Source organism: Rousettus aegyptiacus, unplaced genomic scaffold (assembly GCF_014176215.1).
Source record: "Rousettus aegyptiacus isolate mRouAeg1 unplaced genomic scaffold, mRouAeg1.p scaffold_m13_p_8, whole genome shotgun sequence".
NCBI lineage: Eukaryota > Metazoa > Chordata > Mammalia > Chiroptera > Pteropodidae > Rousettus > Rousettus aegyptiacus.
Window position 1 is genome coordinate 5,165,593 of NW_023416311.1, and position 25,208 is coordinate 5,190,800.

A 25,208-nucleotide genomic window follows, 5' to 3' on the forward strand; every position below is an offset into this window, starting at 1 on the left:
GAATAAATTCTTAAACGCGTGCAAAGGGACAGCTGTGAAGGTGTGCCACTGGCTCCCTGAGTCGACATCTACCTCCACTGACGGTGGCTTCCATGGAGGGGGGGTAAAAGAGCAGCTCCTTAGACGAGGGTGTCACAGTGATTCTCTCTCCAGACCTGAAATAATGAAAAGACTTCAATTTGGCGGGTTGTGTCCCTCCATTAGGAAAAGGGTCGGAACAGAGGCCACTGCGGAGAGAAGCCCAGGCCAGCTTACCGGGCCCAGTAGGAGAAGTCGTAGGAGAAGGGGCCTTGTAACTCGTCCACCATCTCCTGGGCAGGGGGCTTGGTCCGTCCATCTCCGCCCTCGTCTTTGCCGTTCTCCCGCTCCTGCCTGCGGCTCTCGATCTCCGCTAGCTGCTGCTCCCTCCGCAGCTCCTGCACAGACTTCAGGGGGCCTAAGACCAAGGCGGGTTCACTGTCAATGGAAGACCTGGAGGAAAGGAAGGAGCCGCCCAGAGGATGTGGTCACTTGTTCCTGTCGTTGGCAAGAATCTGACACATCTGCAAGTGGTCATTGTAAGTAAAAAAGCAAAAACATCCGGGAATGCCACCACGTGGCACAGACTTCACCCATTTTGAATAAACTGATAGTTTTTTAAAAAACAAAGACTGAACTTCCGCATGATGGCTGCCAAATACGGTAGATCTAGGCTGGAATGAAATGCCACTGGCTTTATGACTTGGTGAAAACTTGGCGGATTTCCTGAGGACGTGGCGTTCTCTGCGCACCGCACCCTCTGCCGTTCGTTCGGCCTTTACCGGGCGCGACCTCTGCTAGAGGAGCAGGCACTGGGGCACGGCCACAAACAGGACGGGCAGCACGCCCCGACCCCGCGGAACCCACGGCCTAGTGCGAAGAGGCAGACGACAGACGGCAGACTGATGTTAGATGATGGGCACGTGAAGAAAAGGAAAGCGCGGGGAAGGGGTGCTGGGGGCACGGGGCGCCGTTTTTAGGGGGTTGGCCGAGGCCTTTCTGAGCAGGTGAGCCTGAGCGAAGACCTGAAGAAGGGAGGAAGCAGGCATGCAGCCTCCCGGGTGAGGAGCGTGAAGTCCTTGGAGTCGTGGAGGGAGAGCCGCTCAGCATGCTCAAGGGACGGCAAGGACACCAAGGCAGCCTGGGCAAAGGGACCCAGGACAGTCAGACCGGTCGGGGGTCCCTGGGGCTTCACAGAGGTGGACCTGAGCGTGGACCCTGGGTTTCGCTGTGAGTGGAACAGAAACTCCTAGAGTTCTTAGGACAGGACCGACATGACCTCTGCTATAAAAAGATGGCTCCGGCCTAGCTTGGGCCGGCCGCTCCCAACCAGCCTGCCTCCCAACCCCGACAAGGTAAATTCAAAGCACTTCTCGCCCTTGTCATTGTACAGTCCTAGGTGTGATTCCTGGATTACCGCCTGCCTCCCCCATGGGACTCTTAAGTTCCACGAGGGCAGGAGCTGTGGCCTACACCCCATCACAGTAGTCACACGGGAGACTCACCATAAATGTTTTCTAAATGGATGGATGGGAAAGGGTGGTGGACAGAAAGATGGAGAGATCGCTAGAAGGGCAACCTCAGCCAGGTAAGGACAGAGAAAGTTACTCAGATTTCCATTCTCTTTGACAAAGATGGTCACGCTGCCAAAAAGCTCCCATTTCTCGAGAAAATTAGGGTGTCAGATGCACCCCACCACACTGCAAAAACTCGTCTCAAAGGCGACACACACCCGACCCTCAGTGAGGTTCAGCCTTTTACTGCCTTTCTCTCTCGTGACCTTCCTCATATCAGGTGCCATTCTATTTCCCAAGCCTTTGAGAAAAGGTCTAAGAAAAGTAAGCGATTTTTTTAAAATTTGCTAAAACACTTAAAATACAAGGAATAAACCAGAGATGTTTTTTCCCTAGCAAGGACATAAGTGTAAAGAGTTCAAACGGAAATTTAAGACACCAAGACCAACTGTCACAGGGCTCTTCCTCGCCCACAGTTAATTCTTAAATCACAAAAGGAGAGGATCAAAGCTGTTGTAAATTTATAGCTGTGTCACGTATGTATGAGGGAGAAGGCCATTTGTATATACACTAAGAGGTAAGAAATCAAAAATAATTTTCGAAGAGTCTATCAGAGGAGCCCCCAGGCCTGGCCCACCCCCGTCCCACGCTCAGCCCACCGGGGACACTGGTCTTACTTGATAGTCACAGTGACATCCATCATTTTGTCAGTGGTGATAGTTCCAAGGACGTGGTGGCGAATGGCTGTCAACGTCAAGATGCTGGGTGAAGACCTATACATCAAAGAAGTGGAAAGAAAACACTAGCGACAGCACCGAGCCGTTCTCAAACAACCACAAACACGCCCTTTGTGGGCAACCTCCCCACTCTGCAGTACGCTGCACCAAGCTGCTCTTAGTTTGGGACGAAATAACTCCTGAAAAACACGAGTGTTTTTAAAAAACAAAACAAAAAACAAAAACAGAAAAACAAATTCTCCAATTCAAAACTTTATGCCTTCAATTCCCAGTGAAACCCACAGCATTTGCAAAAATATAAAAGTGCTGGGCTGGAGCTTAAGAATTCCCGTCAGCGAGGGCTGGAGGAAGGTTTAACAAAGATTTTATTTAAGCCAAGTCAAAACCACAGCCTTCGATCCTGGGTTTACAGAAATTCTTAAGAAAGAGATCTTTCCTCCATTTCCTCAATAATTTACCGAAGTGTCTTAAAATCCTTATCTAGAAACTCTTTTTCGTGCCTAACCTTACCTCTTCCAGAAAAAAGTACAAAAATTCCTTTGTTCTCAGAAATGACCAAAGAGAGGCACGCCCGCCCTCCAGGGAGGCACCCAGGCCCCGGGCAGCAGTGAGCACCCAGCTTACGTGTCGTAGGTGTAGAACGCCTGCTCGAACCGGTGGCAGGAGCGCGGGGTCACCTTGTACACGCCTGCAGCCAGGAAAGCAAAGGTAACGTTCAGAGCGGGGCGTCCATCACACTAAGCAAGTGCAACATTTGAAATCCAAAGGCAGCAAGCGCCTCACCTGAGACCAACACCGCACAACGGATGTGCAGCGACGGGGCCAGCGAGGCCGTTGCCGCTGGCCAACGACGGCTTCTTCCCTGTGACCGTGACCTAATGCATGTAACGGCCCGCTCCCAAGCTCAGGACTGTCATTCCCATGATTTAACAACTCACTGTGGCCGTTTAATTCACACAGACCAAGCTCACAGATACGCGCGCAAGAACGAATGGGAAGGACACCTCTACTGCAACTCAGACTGAGAATTTTCTACTTAAAGAGTCTACTTCAGGACAAAGCAAAGTCTATCAAGGCATTCCCCCTAAGTCCCCCAAAGGATCATTAACCAGCATTTCTGCCCGCACTTCCTGTAAAACCCTGACCTCTGCTGTTTTCGTCAACTGATAAGCCCCAGTGCAATTACCAGTAGGAAAAATGAGGTTTCTCCAATTCATTTTGTTTGTTCATCTATTTGACATAATCGACAGAGCACCTACTATAATCCGGGTATTGTACTAGGTACTGGTATACAGCAGGGGACAGAACAGATGCAAACCCAGCTCCCGTGAGGCTTACCAGCTTACCATCTACAGTGAGTGAGTGAGTGCGTGAGAGAGAGAGAGAGAGAGAGAGAGAAGAGAATGTGACAGCCACAAGCAAACCAACTGTGCTAAATGCAGTAAAGGGAAAGAACTGAGCACTGTGAGCACAGCAGGGATCTAAATGGCACTGGCGGGCCATCCTCCCCTGCGGAAGTAGTATCTGAACCTGGAACACACAGGTAGGAAGGCGAGCAGGCGTGAAGGCAGGTAGGCAGGGAAGGGGGGGGCGGTGAGGGGAACAGCGTCTGAACCACAGACTTGCTCATCGCTTTCTCAACTGCTGTCCTTCCTTCCATGACATCAGACCCAGGATTGTGTTTAGGGTGGCAATGTGCCCAGCCTCGGCAACATATCCAATTGTCCCAGCCTCCCTTGCAGCTAGAAGTAACCACGTGACACAGTTCTGGCCAATCAGACATAAAAGAAGTTCACTGGAGGAGGAGGCACGTCCCTCTCCTGGTCTTCCTTCCTTACAAGTATCAAGTTTTCTGAGGCAACGTCAGCCTTGAACACACAAGGTAAACAATATAAGGGAAGGGACTAAAAAATAAATCACTAAGACACCAACCCTAATATCTACGGCTGCTGAACCCACGCTTGTACCCACAGGCCGCCATGGGGACAACTGACCACTACTTCTTGATGGCACTGTTGTGCAGATTTTGTTATTTGCAGCCAAAGGCATCCTGACTGAAACATGGAAGGACAGTCTGCCTGGAAAGGAGAGAATGGCAGACAGGGCTAGATGACACAGGAGCTCAAGGTCAGGTTAAGGATTTTGTATTTATCTTGAGACCCAAGGTGAGTCACTGATTTACTCATTAGGAAAATGCAAAATAAAACCACAATGAGATAACCCTTCACACCCGCCGGCATGGCTATTGTCAAAAACATGCTAAATGACAGAAAAAATACCAGTACTATATGATTTCATTTACATAAAAAGTCCAAAAAAGAGACAAATCCATATAAACAAAAAAATAGATCAGTGGCTCCCCAGAGCTGGGAACGAAGATTAATTGAAAACGTTCTATACTAGATTACAGTGATATATGTACAACTTGGTAAATTTACTAAAAATTGTTGTAGTATATATTTTACTTTTTATTTTATTTGACTTTTTAGAGTACTTTTTTTCAATCACAGTTGGCAGTCAGTATTGTATATTAGCTCTAAGTGTACAGCATTTATATAACTTACGAAGTGGTCCCCCTATTAGTCTAGTACCGACCTGGGACTATACTTGGTTATTACAGTATCATTTACTCTACCCCCTACGCTGTACCCCACAGCCCTGTGACTATTTTGTAACTACCAATTTGTACTTCTTACTCCCTTCCCCTTTTTCACCCATCTCCCCCAAACCTCCTCCCATCTGGGAATCTTCAAAATGTTCTGTGTCTACGGGTCTGTTTTTGTTTTGTTGGTTCGTACATTTTGTTCTTTAGATTCCACATCTAAGTGCGATCATATGGTATTTGTCTTTCTCTGACTCATTTCACTTAGCATAATACTCTCCAAGTCCTATGTTGTCACATGCATTGTACATTTTAAATGGATCAATTTTATGATCTGCAAATTGCAGCTCAATAAAGTGGTTAAAAGAGAAAGAAGCCACCAAAGTATTTAAGCAAGATGAGAGATGACCCAGCTTTTATTCTAAAAAGATCACTCTTAAGGAGAAATCATTGGGCAACAGTATAATATTTTTTGAGGTGAAAGAGTCTAATTGCAATGTTGTACACCTGACACTAATATTATATGTCAACTGTAATTTTAAAATAAATCTTAAAAATAAATAAATAAAAGTGAAAGGGCCCAGGAGGCTCTACCTAATGCAACCAACCCCAAGAGATTTGCTGAGCCTCAGCCCCAGTTCTGTTGGTAAACACACTGCTCCCTCCGGAGGAAAGAGACAGAAAAATAAGAGTACGCGAACCACAACCGACATTGCTAGCTTGATGCCAACAGAACCAAGGTAGGGAAAAAACGCCTCTAAAACCACCCTCTGGTGCCTTTCCATTTCCCCAAGGCACAGAGCACATCAATCGGCTGACTCACCAGGCTTGGACAGGCAGAAGCGGTTGACTCCTTTGGAAAGGTTATAAATCCCCACGTTCTCAGGTCCATTTCCATCCTGATAAAATTCCTAGGGGACCAAAGCCAATACAATGACTTACTGGAGGAGAGGGAGACACAAGATGATGAATAATATTTCTGTTTCTGAACCAGTCATCTGTTTTGCCCATTAATCATTTGAGCAGTTGGGTGCCAGGGGAAAATTAAAAACCTTCAAAAACTTCCAACAAAAACATGCTTTTTCATTCAGTAAACTAATACTTATTGAGCACCTCTTATGTGACAGCCGCAGAGCTGGGCCTCGGTAGCTGACGCGGCCCCTGTTCTCAGGGGGATTACATTCTAATGTGGGAGGACAGAAAATCAATGCAGTCAACAAAGAAAGCGGTAGATTTCGGCTAACGAGTAACAGAGCTAGGAAGAAAGTGGCCAGCAGAGCTGGATACAGAAGAGTGATCGCTGGCTGAGGCGTCTTCAGCTTGCTGGTCTCCGGGCGTGCCTCTCCTGAGCAGGGAACATCCGGGCTGCAGCCTGAATGCAGAGGAAAGCCAGCTACACACGTTTCTGGAGAAGACCCAGCATTCCAGGCAGAGGGAAGAGCATGTGCGAAGGCCCAGAGGAGGAAATGAGCTCGGTGCGGAGCTGGAGAGGCCTGTGCGCTGGGGCCCAGTGGGGAGGTGGAGAGAGAGAGGAGGTGAACAGGGAATGAGGGTAGGGCTTTGTTGGCCACTGTTCAAGAATGCGGATCTAATTCTAAGGGAAACAGAAAAGCACTGGAGAATTTAAGAGAAGGAATGGTTTCCTAAATCCCTATCACTCACTGTCAACTGGATCTTAATTAACCCATCTTCTGGAACAAAGATGTTGGTTTAGCATTTATAGTTATAACTGGAATGGTCAACTGGCCTTGAAAACACCAGTTTCAATTCCTCCAGTGTTTGACATTAGCAGTCATTTAATTGTCACTCGCCTCAGTTTCTCCACTGGCACTTAACGATGGCATTTACTACTCCTTGAAGTCAAAGCTTAGCTAAAACTCATAAATGGACCTATACAGGTCTGCATGGGTGTTCCATTTCCCAAAATCCATCAGGCCACAGAGACCACATCAACAAAAGAGAAAGATCCTGCTAATAGCTCTGTCCTCTGCACCAAAACAAATATATTAGAGAAACTGACTCAGCTGCATCTATAAATAAATAGCAGCGCTATATGCGAAGGAAATTTTAAATACATGAGAGCCTTATTTAAACCTCACTATAACCCTGAGAACTGGGTATTACGATCCCAATTTTAGGGGAGAAAACTGAGGCTTAGAAATATTAAATGAACTTGCTCAGGGATACAAAACCACTACGCCCGTCAACGGCTTCCCCAAATCACTAAGGTTAGAATTCAAGCTGGAGCCAGAAAAATCTCTCAAATAAAGGCATCTTCCACTGAGGGATCTGAAATGCTTCCGGATGACGCTTTCCATAAGAGGTGGCTGAGTCGAGGGGCAGGAAAGGAAACCTGACTCGACAATGGTTACTATCTCCTTGGCGTACTTGTCCTTCTTGCTTTTAAAAAGGCAAGTACCCTTCTAAACCAGAGGATGCTCAGAAGCTGGCATACCAGAGTGATTGCATGAGAAAGGGAGCATCGCAGCATGTAGCCCGTCTGCCTGAACTCAATCGCTGACACGTCTTCTTCCAGGACTTCCACCTCCAGACTCTTGTTCTTCCAGCACCAATCATCATGCGTGATGCTTACTGGAAAAGCACACAACACAAAGAGACACGTGGGCATAGAGCACACCACCTCCCCAAATACACCAGAAAAAAGTTCTAACAAATTCATTGATTTTTTTTTAAACTGTGTGTACATATGTCAATAAATATTTCATATACACACACATACACACACATACATATATACACAGTTTAGATAGATAGATAGATAGATAGATAGATAGATAGACAGACAGACAGACAGACAAGACAGATTGGGGGGGGAGAGGAGGAGGAGAGAGAGATAAGAGCACTTGGAAGAAGTAATTGCTTAAAAAAAAACTGAAACCAATGGCCATACAAAATCACCAAGAAAGAAATTTAATTGTGCCTAAAGATCAGGCTACAAGTAAGTATTAAGGAATCAGCAAATTTTTTCTGTAATGAGCCACAGAGTAAATATTTTCAACTCAATTATTCAACTGTTTACAGCATACGAGCAGCCACAGACAACACACAAACAAACAGGCATGGCTGTGTTCAAATAAAACTTAATTTATGAAAACAGGCAGTTGGTCCTCACGTCACAGTCTGCCAACACCTGATATAACAGAACTTATAATTCCCCAGAAAAAGCAGTCTACTTTATAAGCTATTCACTGCTGGCAACTCCAAACTGAGTTTTGAAAAAGAGGAAATACAGTGATGGACGGCTTCTCAAAAAAGGCAGAGAAATGAGGACCAACATTTGCCAGCATCTAATGCTTACCAGGCACTGCACAAGGGGCTTTATAAACTGTTTCATTTAGTTTTACATTCTGCAAAAAGCCTATTATTCCTCTTTTACAGATGAGAAAACTGAGTCTCACAGACTGTCAGGGTCACACAACTGCTAAGCGGTAGAACACACAGTACATTGTTTCACACACCCTTCTCTGGCATTTAGAAATAAAATGGGACAAATGAAGGCCTCCCCGCCAAAGGAGAAGTGTATGGGGTGTCCTGATAAGGTGGCAGTTGGTTCATAGAGCCTCAACTCCTGCATTATCACCCAAAGCTAAATTATGCACATTCAAGATCAAGGGGTAAAGAAGAGTTAAACAAGTAAAGGTGTAAAGTTGGGATGAAATTTCGGAGCTGGGTTTCAGAACATCCATCGGGCAAGACAGGAAGTGAGTGAGGGCCTCCAGCACCACGTGCAGGTCTCACCTTTGTATTTTCCTGGGAGCACGCTGTCGAACGTGAAGGCCATCGAGTTGACCTTGCCAGAGAGCTGGAGGCTCCGCTTCTCGCCCTGGCGGCTGAGGGACTGCAGGGTCACCAGGAGGTCGCCACAGGTGTCTGCAGAGAAAGACGGGAAGGCCTCATTTGACTGCCTGAAATGAACCAGAGCGCGTGCATATCCCAACCCCTCCCTGTGTGCTGCTGGCCACCGTTCACCTCCTGATGGGCAGTGTCAGTGGGGCTCCTGTAGAGCTAAGATGTAGCTACTCGATTCTGAAAAGTGACCCCCAAGCAGGTCGTCGGTGCCCAGCAAGGAACCCACCAAGAGTCAAAGCGGCTCCATCATTTACTGAAATAAGGGAAGTGATATTTATGGAGCGCCTACAGGAGCCAGAGAAAAAGAGAAAGGTGAAGAAACTTTATTGAATGCCCCCTTTGTAGCAGGCAGAGAACTGGGCCCTTTATCGCATTTAATAATAATACTAATAGCAAAGATTTACATGACTCTTGCTGTGCCCCAGAACTTCTAAAGGCTACACCTACACTAACTCGTTTGATCTCACGAGGCCCTATGAGGCAGGTGCTATTTCTATCTCCATATCACAGACAAGGCACTCAAAGCACACAGAGGTTAAGCAACTTGCCCCAGGTCATGCAGTGAAGGTTCAACTCCATGTAGCGTGGTTCCAGAGTCTATGTTCTTAACGGCTGAGCCACACTGCTTCCTGACATGACCACACTTGAGCTTCTTTAAAACCCTCTGAAAGCGGTAATGCTCCCATTTTACAGAAGAAAAACTGAGGCTGGGCACGTGAACGCTCACAGCCCCACACCAGGCAAGTGACAGAGCTGGGAATGAAACCTGAGCCTAATTCCACCTTCCTTTCGGAGTCAGAGGGAGAAAGAAGAGACCTGCACATTCTTTCAGGAGCCAAAGCAGAAATATTCCAAAAGAAACGTTTCTGATGACTCACTGCAGCAATTTTTCCGCGAGAACTAGATGCAACACGGACTCGCCAAGGCCACCACCAGGAGCCACCACCGTCCCCAATGCTGCCCAGGGAGGAGCCGCTCTCCGAATCCCACTTCTACCTACCCACCTCTCTCTCTGAAACGATCTGTTCTTGCCATCAATAAACATCTTACCCAAACAAGAGACTTTCCCAGAAACAGATGCCAAAAACTGCACGAAGGCCACGTCCATCACGGGCCCGTCCTTCACCACGAGAGGAAACGTCTGGGGCTTCAGCGTCAGCCCCGCCCTGGTCTCTGCCTCGGGAACCACCACCTGCGGGAACACGGGACGTCAGCGTTTGCATCAGGGTAGGGCCACCGCTCTCCTGGCCTACAGGGCACCAGAACGTTCTTCTGGGCCCAAGGCTGAATGGGTTCTGAAGGGCAAAGGTCCATTTCCAGGCCGAGTTTTATAATCGCAACAAACCCGCAGACAGGCTGCGTGAAGGTAACACATTTCTAATGAGATAAACGAACTCTCCCACAGAGGCACGGTGCACAAAAGCGTGTTGGGCACGACTCCACAGAGCCACGCACTGCCATCGATCACTGTACGCCAGGTGGGAGCCGTATGAAATCCCAGAACCTCCTCCCAGCTTGAGGTCACTCAGGACATAAACCATGAACCGGGCGCCGCCAGTGGAATTCGGCCATTTTCTTCTTCCTTTCCTTCTGTGGGCCTTTCTCAGGCTAACAAGAGGTACTGGGGGGGTGCAGCGGGGGTCACCTATTTCATCCCTGGTAAAGATTACTGGAATGGCCCTGCCTCGGGTAAGTAAGTTCCTTATTGCGCTTCCGAAAGGGCTTCCAGAGGCTTCACTGTGGCCAGTTAACAAGAAGCTGGCAAAGGAGCCGTCAGCCCAACATCGCACTGCTCAGCAGAAGCGGGGAGACCGCTGTCCGCCCACCCCAGCTCCTCAGAGGGAGGGACCTCACTTGCCCTAGAGGAGAGCAAGCCCTAGAAGGAACCTTCCCGGCCCTCCCCCCTCCCTGGGGAGGAGCAGCGGCTGACTCGTTGGGTCGGAGCCTGAGAGCCACGGAGACACAGCCTTCCCCGTGGGCAGGCCCACTGCACGGAAAGGCACAGCGGGCTGACGTCTGGCCGTCTCTCCATTGCCTGCTGGCCCCACCTGTGCTCGGACCATCGCCCTTGCAGTGAGACACCAGGCCAGAGTCCTCTCAGCTGCTACCTGCCTGGATGGAGTGATCAGATGGGACCTGCCCGGCATCTTCAATTCAGGGCGAGGCAGGAAAAGGGGAGCTCCATTTTGGCCTCAGGTTCCAGAAGCCATTCACTGTGGAAGTTACTGAGCTGCGGTTAACAGAGTCCATTGTGATCTCTTTGGGGACTTGGGGAGGCGTGATTGGCAGCCCGATCATAACCCCTAATAAACATCAGGACTGGAAAAGAGAAAGGCCTGTCGCATCGTTTTTCAACTAGCTGCCTGTCTGCTCTACTAACTGTGACATGCAGGCAGGTAAACATTTCAAACTAAGTTGGGAACAGACACGCTCTTTCTCTAACTCATCTGGGCCAATAACAGCCCTTTAAAAACCCACGGCTATTTTTTCAAATATCTTAAATAGAACAAAACTCATCATACCTGGACTTTGTAGGTCCCCGGTTTTGCTTTAAAACAAAATGATCCATGAGAATCCGTCTCCACGGTGACCAAAGACTTGTCCTTGTCTTGAGACGACAGGACAACTTTGTATTTACTCATCTGCTTGACGGTGTCAGGAAAGCGAATGATCGAGATGTGGCCACAGACACTGAACCTGCAACAAGGGGGCCATTCATCCCGGCGTGAGAACTCCATTATAACAGGAAAGGCGCTTTCAACCAAAATTACGTGTCCATCTTCCAGCCGTGAGAGCGGCTCAATCTTAGCAAAGAGATAGGAATACGGCCCGAGTGACTCTAGTTTTAAAAGCAACCTTTGGGAAAAAAGACCGAACCTCTGCCTGAATCAGGGAAAAGGCAGAGTGGGGGCCCAGTGTGCAGGGCTGTGTATGTTCTGGGGGACATGTGGCAACCCCCACACTAAGAAAGTGATTTTCAGATCATCTGTATATGATAAAATGTTTCAGGTAATTGACTCATTACAGTGGAGCAGCCTAGGACTGAAAATATGGGCTGCCTAAGATGCTGCATCACCCAGGCCATAAAACAAGGCGGAGTCATCGAAGACGCGGTCCTCGCCTGTCATTCCACACAATGCGTGGGTCAGAGCAACCTGAGAGACCTGAACAGAAAAGGTAATTAAGCTGGAAAAATGTAAAGCTTAAGCTGAACTCCTAGGGGCCAGGAGCCACACAAGGCCTGTTCAAGTGATGACTCAGACTGGAGACCACGTGGGCGGAGTCTAAAATGCTGCGAAGCCGCCTCGGAAGGCACAGGGAAGGCACGCCCACTCCCTGAGAAAGCCCAGCAAAGACCATCATCCTTGGTGATGGTCCTCACTTTTCAGTTAGGTGGTGTGTTAAAACGCAATCATGTCCCGCAGCCGGAGGCCACGATTGTTTTCTTCGACTAAAGGTTACATATTCCAATCTTAAAGAATCATTTTAGATAAAAATCAGTTGACATTTTTGACAGAAAGATAATAAAAGTGTTGGATTCGATGATGGGTAATTACGGGGTGCACTAAATGCGGGAACACCCACTCTGCCGCAAATAAAGACCAGCAGAAGGAACGACGAGGTGGTGGAATATTCTACGTGTGAAATCCACAAGTAATGAAAAGCACAGTCATTCTGAGAGTGGAGTGACGGGCCGGCTGAGCCCACGGTCCAGTGTGGGCCCAAGACCCACCGGCCATGGGCCCAGCCCGGTTCCGCCAGCCACCAGTTTTTGTGTGGAGCTGAGCATGGTTTGTACTTTCATTTTAATACTTTTGAAGTGTTAAAAGGGGGGGGGGGGGTGGAATCAAAAGAATTATTTTGTGACATATAAAAATTATATGAAATTCAAACTTCAGTGTCCTAAGGTTCTGCTGGAACAGCCACGCCCACTCATTTAGGAGTCATCCATGGCCTTTTCGTCACAGAGACCGTCAGCCCGCGAAGCATCAACAATGTGGTTCTCACATTTCCCTGCTTCACACTTTCAGAATAGGAGGACAGGGAGAAAACGCGGATGAATTATTCTCAAGGACCGTTCACGTTCTCCTCATTCGTGTCCACGTCAGGGGAACGTCACCTTATTTGTTCCAAGCTGGTTCTCTCTGCCTGTTTAAAATGTTTAACCATACATCTGTTTTAGCTCATACTCTCAATTAACGAGAAGTATCTGGTCACCCTAAACGCCCAACGTATATTGGTTTAGTTTAGAAAAATTAACTAAAAAGCTGGTAGATGAGTGTCTATACTGAAGCTTTTAATTCGTGTCAATAAATTCTTTCATCGGGGCTTAATAATTTGTAAACATACATTAGTAATTTCGGTACACTGTGAGACAACTATATTTTCAAAATCATTGGGACAGAAGTTGGAGTTTATTTTCCAAATAAAGTGGAAAATTTCTTTTTTAAGTAAGAAATAGCAATAAGATAAAGGCAATTATGCTATGTTGGCCCAAAAGGAAAATGATGAATTTTTCCAAAGAAACCCAACAAATGCTTTTCTTTCTTTGACCCAAATATTCTACTTTAAAGAAGAAAATTAGTATAAATATATTTCCCCATCTCCATGAACAGCATCTCCTCCGTCCACCCAGTTCCCCAAATAAGAAACCTGGGACTCCAACAGCGCAAGGCCTGTCGATTCTCTCTCCTCTACCCATCGAATCCATCTACTTTTCACTCGCTCCCCCGCTGGCACCCTGGTCCCAGCTACTGCATTTCCTCCAGACGACTGTCACGGCTTCCTGTCTAGCCCCTCCATTCATATTCTGGCTCCCCTCTGATCCATTGTCCAAGCAGCAGCCAGGGGAAAAAAAAAACTTTCTAAAATGCCCAGATCCATATCACTTTCCTGCTGAGAACTCCGACAGCTCGCCACTAGGTTTGGGGAGAGAGCCGTCTCCACAAGATGGCTCGGGGGTCCAACCTCACCAACCGCCCCCAGCCTCGCTGGCTGTCTCCCAGAGCTGCTGTCCCCGCCTCCCCAGGCTGCCCCCCCTGCCTGGGAAGTTCTTCGCTGCGCTAACTCCAAGTCCTGCCGGAGGTGTCGGCGACCCGGTGAGGCCTTGCACAGGTCCCACTCCGAGCTGAGTCCTCTCGGCTCGCGGTCTCTGCCTGCACCAGGCCTACCGCAATTCACGGTCACGAATGTACTCATCTCGAGTCTGCCTCCACAGGAAGACGAAAGCCATGTCTTCATAACGGTGGGCTTCTTCCCACGTTACACATCTACAATTCTAACAATGCCCACAGCAGCTGCTCAAAAACGTTTATGAAGAAAAAGAGGAAGGGCTTAAGACCCAGAACTGTTTTCTGAGGCTCCACCATGACAGAGACGGGGACAGCGTTCCACGGGTGAGGTGCTTCCTCATCTCTCATTCAACACTGAACCCCAACCTTGACCCCCACCTGCCTTCAGAAAATGGTCACTGGAGCCTCCTCGGTGCCCAAGTCAGTGGGCGGCGTTTTCAGGGCTCAGCTCCCTGGAACTCCCTGACCACTAGGCACCACCTCACCCTTAAAACTCACCCCACAGGTTCTCCCGAGGCCACCCCTCAAACACCGGCACCCCATTTTTTATCTGTGGATCTCCCACCTCCATCTGCTCTGACACATTCAAGGTTCTGGCTGCCCCGCAGCCAGTCCTCAGGGGGCACCATGGATCGGAGAGCTCCACTGAGGGATCCTTCAGACCCCAAAACTGAACCCTCGTCACTCACTGGCTACTCTCCCTGCCCATAGCCAGCGGCACCACAGCCATCCTGCCTCAGAACCGGAAGCCCTGAATACATCTCTCATCTGTCCTTGACTTCCCCACGAGGCGAGTCCTCATCGCTCTGCTTTCGGGCCTCCTGCGCCCAAGCCTTGCCCCACTCAAAGCCATCCCCGGCCGTGTCACCCGAGTGCCTCACAGAACACAAAAGCCCGATCGCACTACCTCCAAGCACACAGCCATCACTGGCTCCCGGACCCGTGGCGGAGAAAGCCCCCGTCTTCCCGGGGGTGTGAGGGGGCCTCTGAGATGCGCCCCTCTGGCCTTGTCCTCTGCCCGCCCCATGCGTCACGCAGCAGCGGCGCCATGCTTCACGCTGCCACCCGCCAGCGCTGCCCACGCAGCCGCTCCGAGCTGACCCCACGCCTCCTGTGATGTCACCGCTGAGGGAGCACCTACTGCTGTCTCAAAGATGGTGGCACCGCATTCCCCAGGGCACGAACAGGTGAGATAAAGATCCGAGATCTGACTTCAAGGCCTGGGTCCCGTGCTCCACACGTCACCACGCAACAAGACTCCACGCATTCAAACGCCGTGTCCCCTCACACACTCACAATGAATACAACAAAACGGGAAGAGCTATGCCAATGGCCAGGCGCATCTTACAACAAACTTTCTCAGCCAACTGTATGCCAACGGCCAAAGTCCTCCAGAATGGAGCCAGGGAAGGCCCCACAGAGGTGAGCTCACATACGGAAGGTCTTTTCCTAATGTCCACCCATCTGAACTGTGAAGCGGAGCATTGTCCTTAAGCATCCAACGCAGAAGTGCCTTCAGGCGCTACGATTTAGCACTAATCTGTCTAAAGAAGCCAGGCCAAATTCTCCATCCGTGTCTGAGACCGGATGTGGATCCCTGGCAGAAGAACGGCCAGGTGGAAGGTTACTGTCCTCCGCTGGCTGTCAACGTAAGCTCTGGCACTTCCAACCCGAACACGACCACCTCACCCTGTGGCGATGATGTCGGCCAGCTGAGGCGTGTTCGGGGCGATTTTGATCGTGACGGTTTCAAAGTAGAGGTGCTCCTTCTGAGCGTGGATGGTGTACGTGCCGGTCGTTATGTTCTCCAAGCGGAAAGAGCCATCAGCTTTTGTCTTGACTGTGAAACAAAAACGCACACGAATGAGATGAGCCCAACCAACTGCACAGCCCTCCGCGTACACGAGGATGCTTGAGACAAAAGGCTGGCACGTTTTACGGTCACCAAGGTTGTTTCCCTTCCACTTCTCTCTGTGATCAAGAACGGGGCCTGGCAAGCAGCGCCAGGGGCTAACGCATCCGCTCACCTTTGATTTGGTTATTCAGAGTGACCACAGCCTCGGGGACACCTTCTCCTTCGGGTCCATTCAGGACCCTCCCAGTGACAGAGAATCCCATGACGTGGAACACGGGCTAGAAGATGAAGAACAGGAGGAAGGCGCGCAGGGGCTCAGGCTGCGGAAGCCCCCCTTACGGCGCGTGCGCCCGCGCGGGCTGCTCCCGGGCCCGCGGGCCGGCCGGGCCCCCGCCCAGCGCGCCCGCTCACGGCGCCCCCGCCCACTCACGGCGCCCGCTCACGGCGCCCCCCCCCCCACTCACGGCGCCCACTCACGGCGCCCCCGCCCACTCACGGCGCCCCCGCCCACTCACGGCACCCGCTCACGGCGCCCCCGCCCACTCACGGCGCCCCCGCCCACTCACGGCACCCGCTCACGGCGCCCCCGCCGGCAGCGTGCTCCCCGCCGGTCCTCTTGGTTGCGCTCCCCACATGCTGTGGTTTGTCAAATAATCGCCTGCGTCACACCTACAGACTTAGTTCCCCACTCAAAGATCACCGAGTCGGACTGGGGCGAGCCTGCCCCGCCCTTGCCCCCTTCCCGCCTCCTCCCCTCCAGGTGCCCCCACTTTGGTGAGCCACGTCACCCTCCGGGCTCCCAAGCTTAAGCCCCAGCATCACCTTGGATGCCCTCCCCACACCTCCAACACCCATCAGCCCTGTGGACATCTCGGCAAGGTCTCTCGAGCCCTTGTCCCGCCTCTTCCCACCACGACCTGAAGTCAATTCGTTATTCACGCCACTGAGACCACCTCACTCAAGCCCAGCCGCTGCACTGACCCGTGTCCTAACTTGGTTTATGCGCGTCCGCCCTCCTCGCTCGCGAATGCCATGGCTTTCCTCTCCGCAATCACTATGTTCCATCCGCCCTGACCCTTGGTTCCTCCGGCTCACCCCTTGCGGAGAGCTGGGAGGAGGCTGCTCCTTCTCGTCACTCGGGTTTCAGTTCAAACCGTCACCCCCTCCGAGAAGCTCTCCCTGACTACCCTTAGGGGTCCCCACCTCCTGTCCCAGCCAGTCACTGTCCATCACACTAACCTATTTTATTAGCTTCATCAAAAAACTGACCAATATCTGAAATGTCCTTTTCTGATTTCTTATAGTTTGTCTACCTCTCAGTACAATGTAAGATCCATGAAGATGGGGGCCTTTTCTGTCTTAGTCACCTGGTATATAGTAGGCACTCAATAAATGGCTCCTGAATGAATAAATGAATGAATGAATGAATGCATATATGCCACAGCATAAGAGAGAGCTTTAGAAAAATAAAATGGCTTTTTATTCAGGTGCCTTTCTTGATCCTTCTACCAAGATGGTTTATTAATTCATATATCCACACAACAAACACTTTTATTAGGCACCTACTATGTGCCAGGCACTAAACCATATGTTCGGAACACAGTAAAGAACCAGACTGTCCTCACACAGCTCACAGGCCCTCTCGCTCCCTGGAATCCCATTCATCGATCTGTCGAATATTTGTATGTGGTTATGTCTGGACGCTCCTCCCCCTCCCCATCCCCCCATCCCCACTCCTTCTCTGCAAGCCCCTGAGGCATGCAAAGGCTTCACCTTCTCACCTTCTGGTCTCCTCTCAGGAGAACAGCACAATAGTCCAGTGCTTTACTGAATCTTACAGAGTCAGAGCTCCACTGAGCATGTCGCCTAAACGCTAGCTCCTACCAACGTAAGCTACTTTAATGCCGCACTTTCAAATGTAACGTTAAAAGAAAACGATTAAAATCTAATTTTTTCAATAACTGTAACACTGGGTGGTCCGTTTATGAAGAATAATTTTCTTTAGGGATTTGCTCTATCTAGCAAATCTGCTATAGTAACCATTTTCAACTTCTGTATTTAAGGACATAAGTGTGAAGAAAAATACCTTTACCATCTATTTGAGGGTCTAGGGAGTCTCTCAGACCGCCTATCACCCCGCCCATTCCCATCGCCGTGATCCAAGCTGTCAGCTCTCACCTGGTTTAGTGCCACAACCTCCTAACTGGTCCCTCAATTCCACCCTGCTCCCTGGGAACTATCAGCATGGCGGCCAGAGGGATCGGCCTCGCCTCTGCTCAGGACTTCACCCAGAGTGATGCCAGCTGTCACCCAGGGTGGCCAGCCAGCCCATGCCCAATCTGTCCTGTCATTTCTGACGTCCTCTCCTCTTCCTCCCCTCCTCACTCTCTCCATTCCAGCCACCCTGGCATCCTCCGCACCCTCCAGGCACACTCCGGCCTCAGGACCTTTGTATCTGCCCTTCCCTGTCTTACACGCTCTTCCTGCAGGTGTAAGTACAATTCACTACCTTGTCCTTTTCAGGGTGTTCTCAAATGTCACCTTCACAAGGACTTCCCTGATAATACCCTGCAAGACTGCAACCTTGAAACTGTGTAATCATCTTCCTTGCTATACTTTTCTAGAACACTCATCACCTTCTCACATATTATCTCATTTACTTATTTGGAAGTATATTGTCTCTTTCTGCTACTAGAACATGCGTTCCACAAGAAAAGGAATTTCTGGCTCTTTCTGGTCACTGCTGTACATTCACCCCTAGATCGGTCCCTGAAACACATATCGCTGACACTCAATAAAACATATTTCACTGAGTGAAGCAGGTATGACGAGGGCTCTGATATTCTCTAAGATACAGACATTATGTAAGAGAGGTGAGGTTTCTGGAGGGTTCCAGGCTCAACCAGAAAGAGTACAAGATTCTGTTTCTTCTGACAGTCCTTCTACATAAAATTCTGACTGTTTTTTTAAACGTGTTTGCAACACCTGTGCTCAGGGATGGGAACTCGAACACCTGTCCCTCCAGAGGACAGAGAGTTCTTACCTCAATTTTCAGGCTGTCGTGTTCCACTGTAAAGTCGAGTCTGGAGGGAGCAACGTCAAAAGTAATCCTCTCCCCCCTGTAGAACGGAATCTGGAAGGAAGAGCCAATATCAAAATTCAACCATCAGTGCTAATAATCGATCCAGCAGGGGTTCAGGCAGGCTAAGAGAAACTGCATCATAATTGCTGCTGATTTTAAAGAGGAAGGCCTGCGTTTTTGCAGCTATTACTGAGGGGTCAGAGGCTCATCCTAAGTAGCTGCTAAATAAAACATTCCCCAAACCGCAGGCCAGCCATTTAGTCCCTAAAACTCAAATGGCATCGACTCTTTTACATAAGAGTCCCAGACATAAAAAGAATGGAAATGGCTTCACTCACCACAGTGTAGCCCCCACTTGGCAAGGAGGAGAAGGAGAACGAGCCGTCTTCTTTGGAGATAGCGTAGCACAAATACACCAGACTCTCATCCTGCAGCTGGAACCCAGGCACCGGTGAGGTGTGGCAGCCCAGAACATCCTACGTCGAGGAGAAAAGGAAAAAAGACTTCGTTTTTTACTTATGCGTTCTGATTATCATCAAATAACCACACTTCAGGAAAACTTTTATAAGTTTCATGTCACAAAATACACATTTCTGAAATCTAGGGCACAGTAGAGATGACAGGAACAAAAATCTTTACACTCGAGTTAAAAATGGCATAGTCTTCCTGGGAAAAAATGACACGACTATCCTTCCCTACAGTGGGACGCCATGCTCCAGATAAGAAAACAAAGCCCAAGGAGGCAAAGAGACTGGCCCACGGTCACACAGCTAGTAAAAGGCAGAGCTGGGATTTGTCTGAACCTGGATTGATTGATTTCAAAGCCTGTGCACGTTCCACCATCTCCCAGTGCAGACATTCAATTTCTTGTGCGTCGACTGAGAAACACACCATGTTCTTAAATGCTGAGACTATACATCAACCTCGACCTGCATTTTAAACGGTACTGTCTCGGTCTCTTCCGTTCTTCACGCTTCTTTGCTTACCTCTTTGGTTACGAAAGAAGAAAAGAGAAGAAACTTCACCCCTTTCATGGGTTCCCCGTCACTGCGCACAGAGCCCGACACGTTGTAGCCAGCCACGGTCAGGGGGCTGGCGGCGTTCGCGTTGGAGTTGGTCACTCGCACGGTGGTGCTGGCCTACGAAAGGTTTTAACTTCAGAAAGATAAACACTCGCCAAGTGCTTAACAACATGAGGACATGCTTACGCTAAAATATTCACTGGGAGAAAAGTAACGCACGGAGCACGATCACCGCTCTTTTTAAATGTGCAAGATGGAGTGAAAGGAAATGTGGCAAAAGGAAGATAATGACGATTTCACCCATACGGTGACATTTTACTTCTTAAATTTCTACTTTTCCATCTTCCAAGTTTTGTTTCTACTCCTTTATGCCCTTCTGTATGTCCCAATTTTTAAAAAATGAGCATGCCTTACTTTTTTTTCCATGTTTACTGGTAGAGATGCATATATTTTTCAACTTTGTATAAAGTACAATTTACTTTTAGAATAGTACAGATATTCTGAGTGTCCAGTGCAGTGATTTTCAGAAAGTGAACACATCGTGCAAACAGTGCCAGAAGCAGAACAGAACCAGCCCCTGCAGGCCCATCAAGTTCACTCCAGGAGGCAATCACCACCCTGACTTTTAACAGCACATTTTACTTTGAAACACAATTTTATTATTAATAAACTCAAACTTCTTTATGCATACAACAATGTAAGCCTTAAAATGTACTCGATTTATAATATGTAAGCCACTAAGTTTTAAATAAAACATTTTTAAAATGCTGAGAACCTAAAATCATAAACAGTATACAGATCCATCTGGGCTGACACTATACCGTCAATTATAAATGGATAAAACCTATAGAATAAAAGCTGAAAGATTGATCCTGATGCTTCTTGAGCAAGAATGAGACATGACTCAAAACCAATAAAAAAAGTTAACATGTTGAAATGTTTTTTAAGTCTTTCAGCTTTTTTTCCAGTTATTACAAAACCTCATCTAGTATGACTCTTCCTTTTTTGATCTTTTATTATAAACTATTTCAAACAAAAAGATATAAGAAATATCCTAAAGAACACCTATATATGCTCTAACCAGCTTTAAAAAAAAGTAACAATCCAGTTCGAGACCCCTGCATAGCCCCTTCCTCCTGCCTCTATAGACATTGGCATCTTAGTAACATGATACTTGCTATTCCCATGCTCATCTTTATAATTTTTCTACAAACAAATGTATCCATAACTGAAATTACCATGAATGTTTTTAGTTACTATATAAACAGTACCATATTTCCTTATCCTTCGGGAACTTGCCTTTTTCCTTCAACTTGTATTTTTAAATGTGGACATATTAATGATATATGTAACTCTGGTTCATTCTCTATTGCTGATGTACAGAATTCTATTATGTGATGAAACCACAGTCCATCCTCGTCTTAACGGACATTTAGGTGGTTTATAATTTTTTCACGATTACGAAGCTGCAATAAACATTCTTATGCTTTCTCCTTGGGCGCATGTACAATAGTTTCTAGAATGTTAAATATATCTGAGATTGCTGTTTCACACTTAAAAAACAACTAATAAATCAAGTCCTTCTGGTGTTGATCTAGCTTAAAATGGCTATAGTTAATAATAGACCGACTTCACAGCAAGACAATATTTTCACCTAAAACTGAAACCAACATAAGCAACATCTGCTGAATGAGAGTCTAACCTCATAAATACCACCAACCTCATCAGCAGCTCCACTGGTTTTTCATCCAGTTCCAGAAAAAACATCAACTTATTTCATTTCCTGAATTGAAAACCACTGAGTTTGTCCCCAAAACAGCACATTGTTGGTACAGATGAAGACATGACAGAAATGCTCACCTCTTTCAACACCCAGGTTGGATGAGTTGCAACGATTTCGTAATCTCCGGGAAGAACTTTAAAAAATGCAAACCTAAGAAATACAAAATAACACTTAACTTTCTCCCAACAATCCAAGCAAGTATTTCTAACTTTATGCCTAATATTGGGAAGCACGAGAAAACAACATTTGGATTATTACAAGCGGCCATCAGCTTATTAAATGAGCATAAACAACGCAGTCCCTCGCTGTGCGAGTCCACACCTGACGGCACTTCCTGAGCACTCACTGTGCGCAAGGACAGGTGTTCCACGTGCTGACAGGAAAGGAGGGTTTCCCCTAACCCCATAGGTTTCGGGCCTAAAAACCAGTTGCTGTGTTTTAGCAGGGAGCAGTCAGAACAGGCAAGTGAGTTCTGACAGGTGACAGGCATAAACAGGCAGAGCGAAGTGACTTGTCCAAAGGCAAGGAAGTGGGAAGGGAGGGGTCCCATGCAAAGAACAAACATGGACCTGATAGGCTGAGGTGAGGCGGATGCTAACACAAGATGACACTGATGATATGGGAGGGCAAATGATAACAAGCTTTGAACGCTATGCAAAAGAGTTTAGATCTGTCATCAGAAACGAAGGTGACATTCTGGGCTCTTGTGCAAAGCAACAGTGACAAACCAGAGGCCCATGAAGATCACTCAAGAAGCTATGGACAAATCAAGACCAGAGTGAGATGACAGGTTGTGGACACGTGACCACCATGATTCTGACACATTTAACCCTTTAAATCTGGACAAGGAGAGGGCTAGTCCTGGTGAAATGAACTACAGAAAGCAGTCAATTGTTCTTCTGTGTGGTATGTTGTTATATCAAGTGCTGTCCATAATAGCTGGATAGGGCTTGGCAATCACTTTGCTACAATAAAATTGAAACTGCCACTGGATGTTGGTCTTAGCAAGATCTAGCCTCTACTTCATGTGCGTGGTATCCCAGCTCTTTAAGTTATTGTCATTGTTTTAGCCAGTGCAGATGAGATTTAGGAAGGTCAAGTCACTTTCCCCTGCAAGGTCAATGGCAAATTGCTGGCCTAGAGAAAATGAAAACTCCACATCCCTTCTGTAGACCAGGGCTAGAGAGGCATCAGACAGAAGCAATGTTATTTCAAAAGTGGAAAATAATTTCAACAATCAAAATATGAATGATTTACTGACAGACTCACTAAAAACGTTTATTTTGCAGCTGAGTCAGTTTTGTACACTGAAGTGGTAATGAATGATCTGAATGCTTTCAAAATCAAATGGAACTATTCTGATATTAATTTTGGCACATTTGTTAACATTTACAACTCAGAGATATAAATCTACTAAATAAATGCTTTAAATTTGACTCGACAAGGTTAGCCATGAGTTCTAACTAAAATGGCTTTGATGGAATGGTTATGAAATGCTTTCCTTCCATCGTACCTGAGCTAACCTCTATTAAGCACACACTGCATGCCAGGCTATCTGAAACACTGACATTATAATTTAATCTTCCCTCAAATCTTAGGAGGGAGCTTCCATGATTTTCACCATTTATAAACAAGGAAGCGGAGACCCAGAGGCGCTAAGCGATTTGCTCGGGTCGAATTGCCAGCATGAGGGTCAGAGCCAGGATGTCCAGCTCCAGACCCAGTCTCAACCATGGAATGAAGACCCACTACGTGCCCGGCCCTGTAGCAGGTACCTGACAGGGTTCCCTCCTATCTAATCCTCCCACCAACATTAGACACAATGGGTCCAATGACTTCCGCTTCACAATGAGGAACTCGGGGCCCGAGGGGCAGGCACTCATCCAAAGTTCTGAGGCCGAATCAGGGCCAAAACCCAGGTCTCCCTAAATCCAACGTTCCTCCAGCCCCGTCACGGCCATGTCACAGCCTCATCATGGCCCCACTCTGGCTGCAAGGCAGATGATAATGGGCACAACTCACTTTCCGCCAGGCTGTGTGACAGTGGACTGGATCTTCGCTTCGGTCCCCGTGTTCCTGAGAGACACCTGAACTCCCGCGGGACCCAGCGGCTGCCCTCTGCTGAGAACCTGCCGTGGAGAAGAAGGTTGGGACCCGGGCCAGCCCCGAAGGGCTCCTCTTGACAGATCCCGCCCGTGCTCCCCACCCGGGCCTACAACCCCCTTAAGGTCGAGAGTCCTCTGAAAAGGTGACTGAGAAGACTATTCTCTTTCCAAGGAGGACTGAGGGGCTATGAGAGGGAACAGTGACAGTAAAACGATACCTTGCCTCACTGAACCTAGGACACCATCAGTTACAGGCGCACAATTATGTTACAAAGTGTGGAGAAAGAATAAATACCCTCAGTCCCATCTCTAACAAACACCGCCCCCCCAAGCTGGGACCAAAGGGCCACACTCTCGGCATAAATGAAGAAGTCAACGCGCCCTGCAGAGGGGGACAGTGAGGGAATGTGCTCATCTCAACCTCGGTGCTGGAGGGAGGGAGGAGAAGATTCTCCAGAGACTCTGCCCCTATAAAGGCCACCTCTGGCACTTACACGCCAACAGCCTCTACTCTCATAGGGAAATGACCAGCAGCCTAGATCTGACCCCTAAACACGCCCACCACATTGTACGCTCGATTTCATTGTGTCCCCAGACCCTCCTGAAGCTCATCTGTGGGTCCCTGTCGGATCAAAGCCCCCAGGTTAAAAATAAAAAGTCTTGCTTTTTTAAAAGAGAAGCCTCAGTGTACACTACAGGGTGAACGTTAAAAACGACAACGTTCTGAAGCCAACCTTTCCATTCACAGAGAAGCCCGTGAACACGAAGTTGATGTCCCCACCCTTCGTGCAGATGTCACTGACGCCATCCACGTAGAGCTCCACATTCGTCGGCTCTGAGGGATGAAGGCAGGAGAGGAGGGCATGGGGCACAAGACAGGAGAGCAAGTTTAGTCTGAGATAAGGGGAAACTGTCCGGGCAAAACACATTTTCTTGGTTCCCTTTCATTTTATTTCCTTTTGAGCACTTAATACACTAACGCGGTTCGAAATCCAAATGTACAAAAGGTGGACAAGGAGCGTCTCCTTCCCATGCCGTCCCCTGGACACCCACTTTCCACCCCAGAGGGATCCGGTGTTTATAGAGTAATATTCTTCTGTAGCAGCCTTTCGGCCTAGTTGTATCTCAGAGTCCCGTGGAAAATTCAGTGAGCACCAAACAGTTTTATTCACTGAATGCTTTCCACAGGCCAGGCACTGAGCCAAGTGCATTTAATCCTCACAACTATCTTGGGAGGTGGGAGGTAACCTTTACAATTGACAGAGGGGGTCAACTGAGGCACAGAAAGGCTCATGGAGCTTCCAGAGGCACAGAGCTGGTCAGTTATAGGACCTCCCCCCGCCAAAATCTGGCTCCCATTCTGTCCCTCGACCAAGCACATGGATTCAGCCACCTTAAACTGGGCCCAAAATAAACTGCAACGTCCCCAGGAGCCGAGTGGGTAAGGAGTAAGCAGACTGGCCAGGTGGTGACCACGACAAACTGGAAAAGGGGAGGCCACTGCCTAGCGCCCGCTGACCACCGCCACGTGGATTTCACGTGCCGTCT

At 48.3% G+C, this 25,208-nt stretch overlaps 1 protein-coding gene across 1 annotated transcript in view; it reads right to left on the reverse strand.

The window, feature by feature from the left end:
- LOC107516845 (nodal modulator 1) overlaps nt 1-25,208 on the reverse strand; it is a 48,265-nt gene that overhangs the window by 15,347 nt on the left and 7,710 nt on the right. The window contains exons 4-20 of the mRNA XM_016157006.2: nt 24,395-24,495; nt 23,578-23,684; nt 21,633-21,705; nt 19,737-19,889; nt 19,089-19,226; nt 18,712-18,801; nt 15,841-15,946; nt 15,503-15,653; nt 11,264-11,438; nt 9,792-9,933; nt 8,631-8,762; nt 7,327-7,463; nt 5,695-5,782; nt 2,894-2,957; nt 2,210-2,305; nt 256-471; nt 73-155 (exon numbers count right to left, since the gene is read on the reverse strand). Of these exons, the coding sequence (XP_016012492.1) occupies nt 73-155; nt 256-471; nt 2,210-2,305; nt 2,894-2,957; nt 5,695-5,782; nt 7,327-7,463; nt 8,631-8,762; nt 9,792-9,933; nt 11,264-11,438; nt 15,503-15,653; nt 15,841-15,946; nt 18,712-18,801; nt 19,089-19,226; nt 19,737-19,889; nt 21,633-21,705; nt 23,578-23,684; nt 24,395-24,495 (2,052 nt within the window). The remainder of the gene's footprint in view (nt 1-72; nt 156-255; nt 472-2,209; nt 2,306-2,893; nt 2,958-5,694; nt 5,783-7,326; nt 7,464-8,630; nt 8,763-9,791; nt 9,934-11,263; nt 11,439-15,502; nt 15,654-15,840; nt 15,947-18,711; nt 18,802-19,088; nt 19,227-19,736; nt 19,890-21,632; nt 21,706-23,577; nt 23,685-24,394; nt 24,496-25,208) is intronic.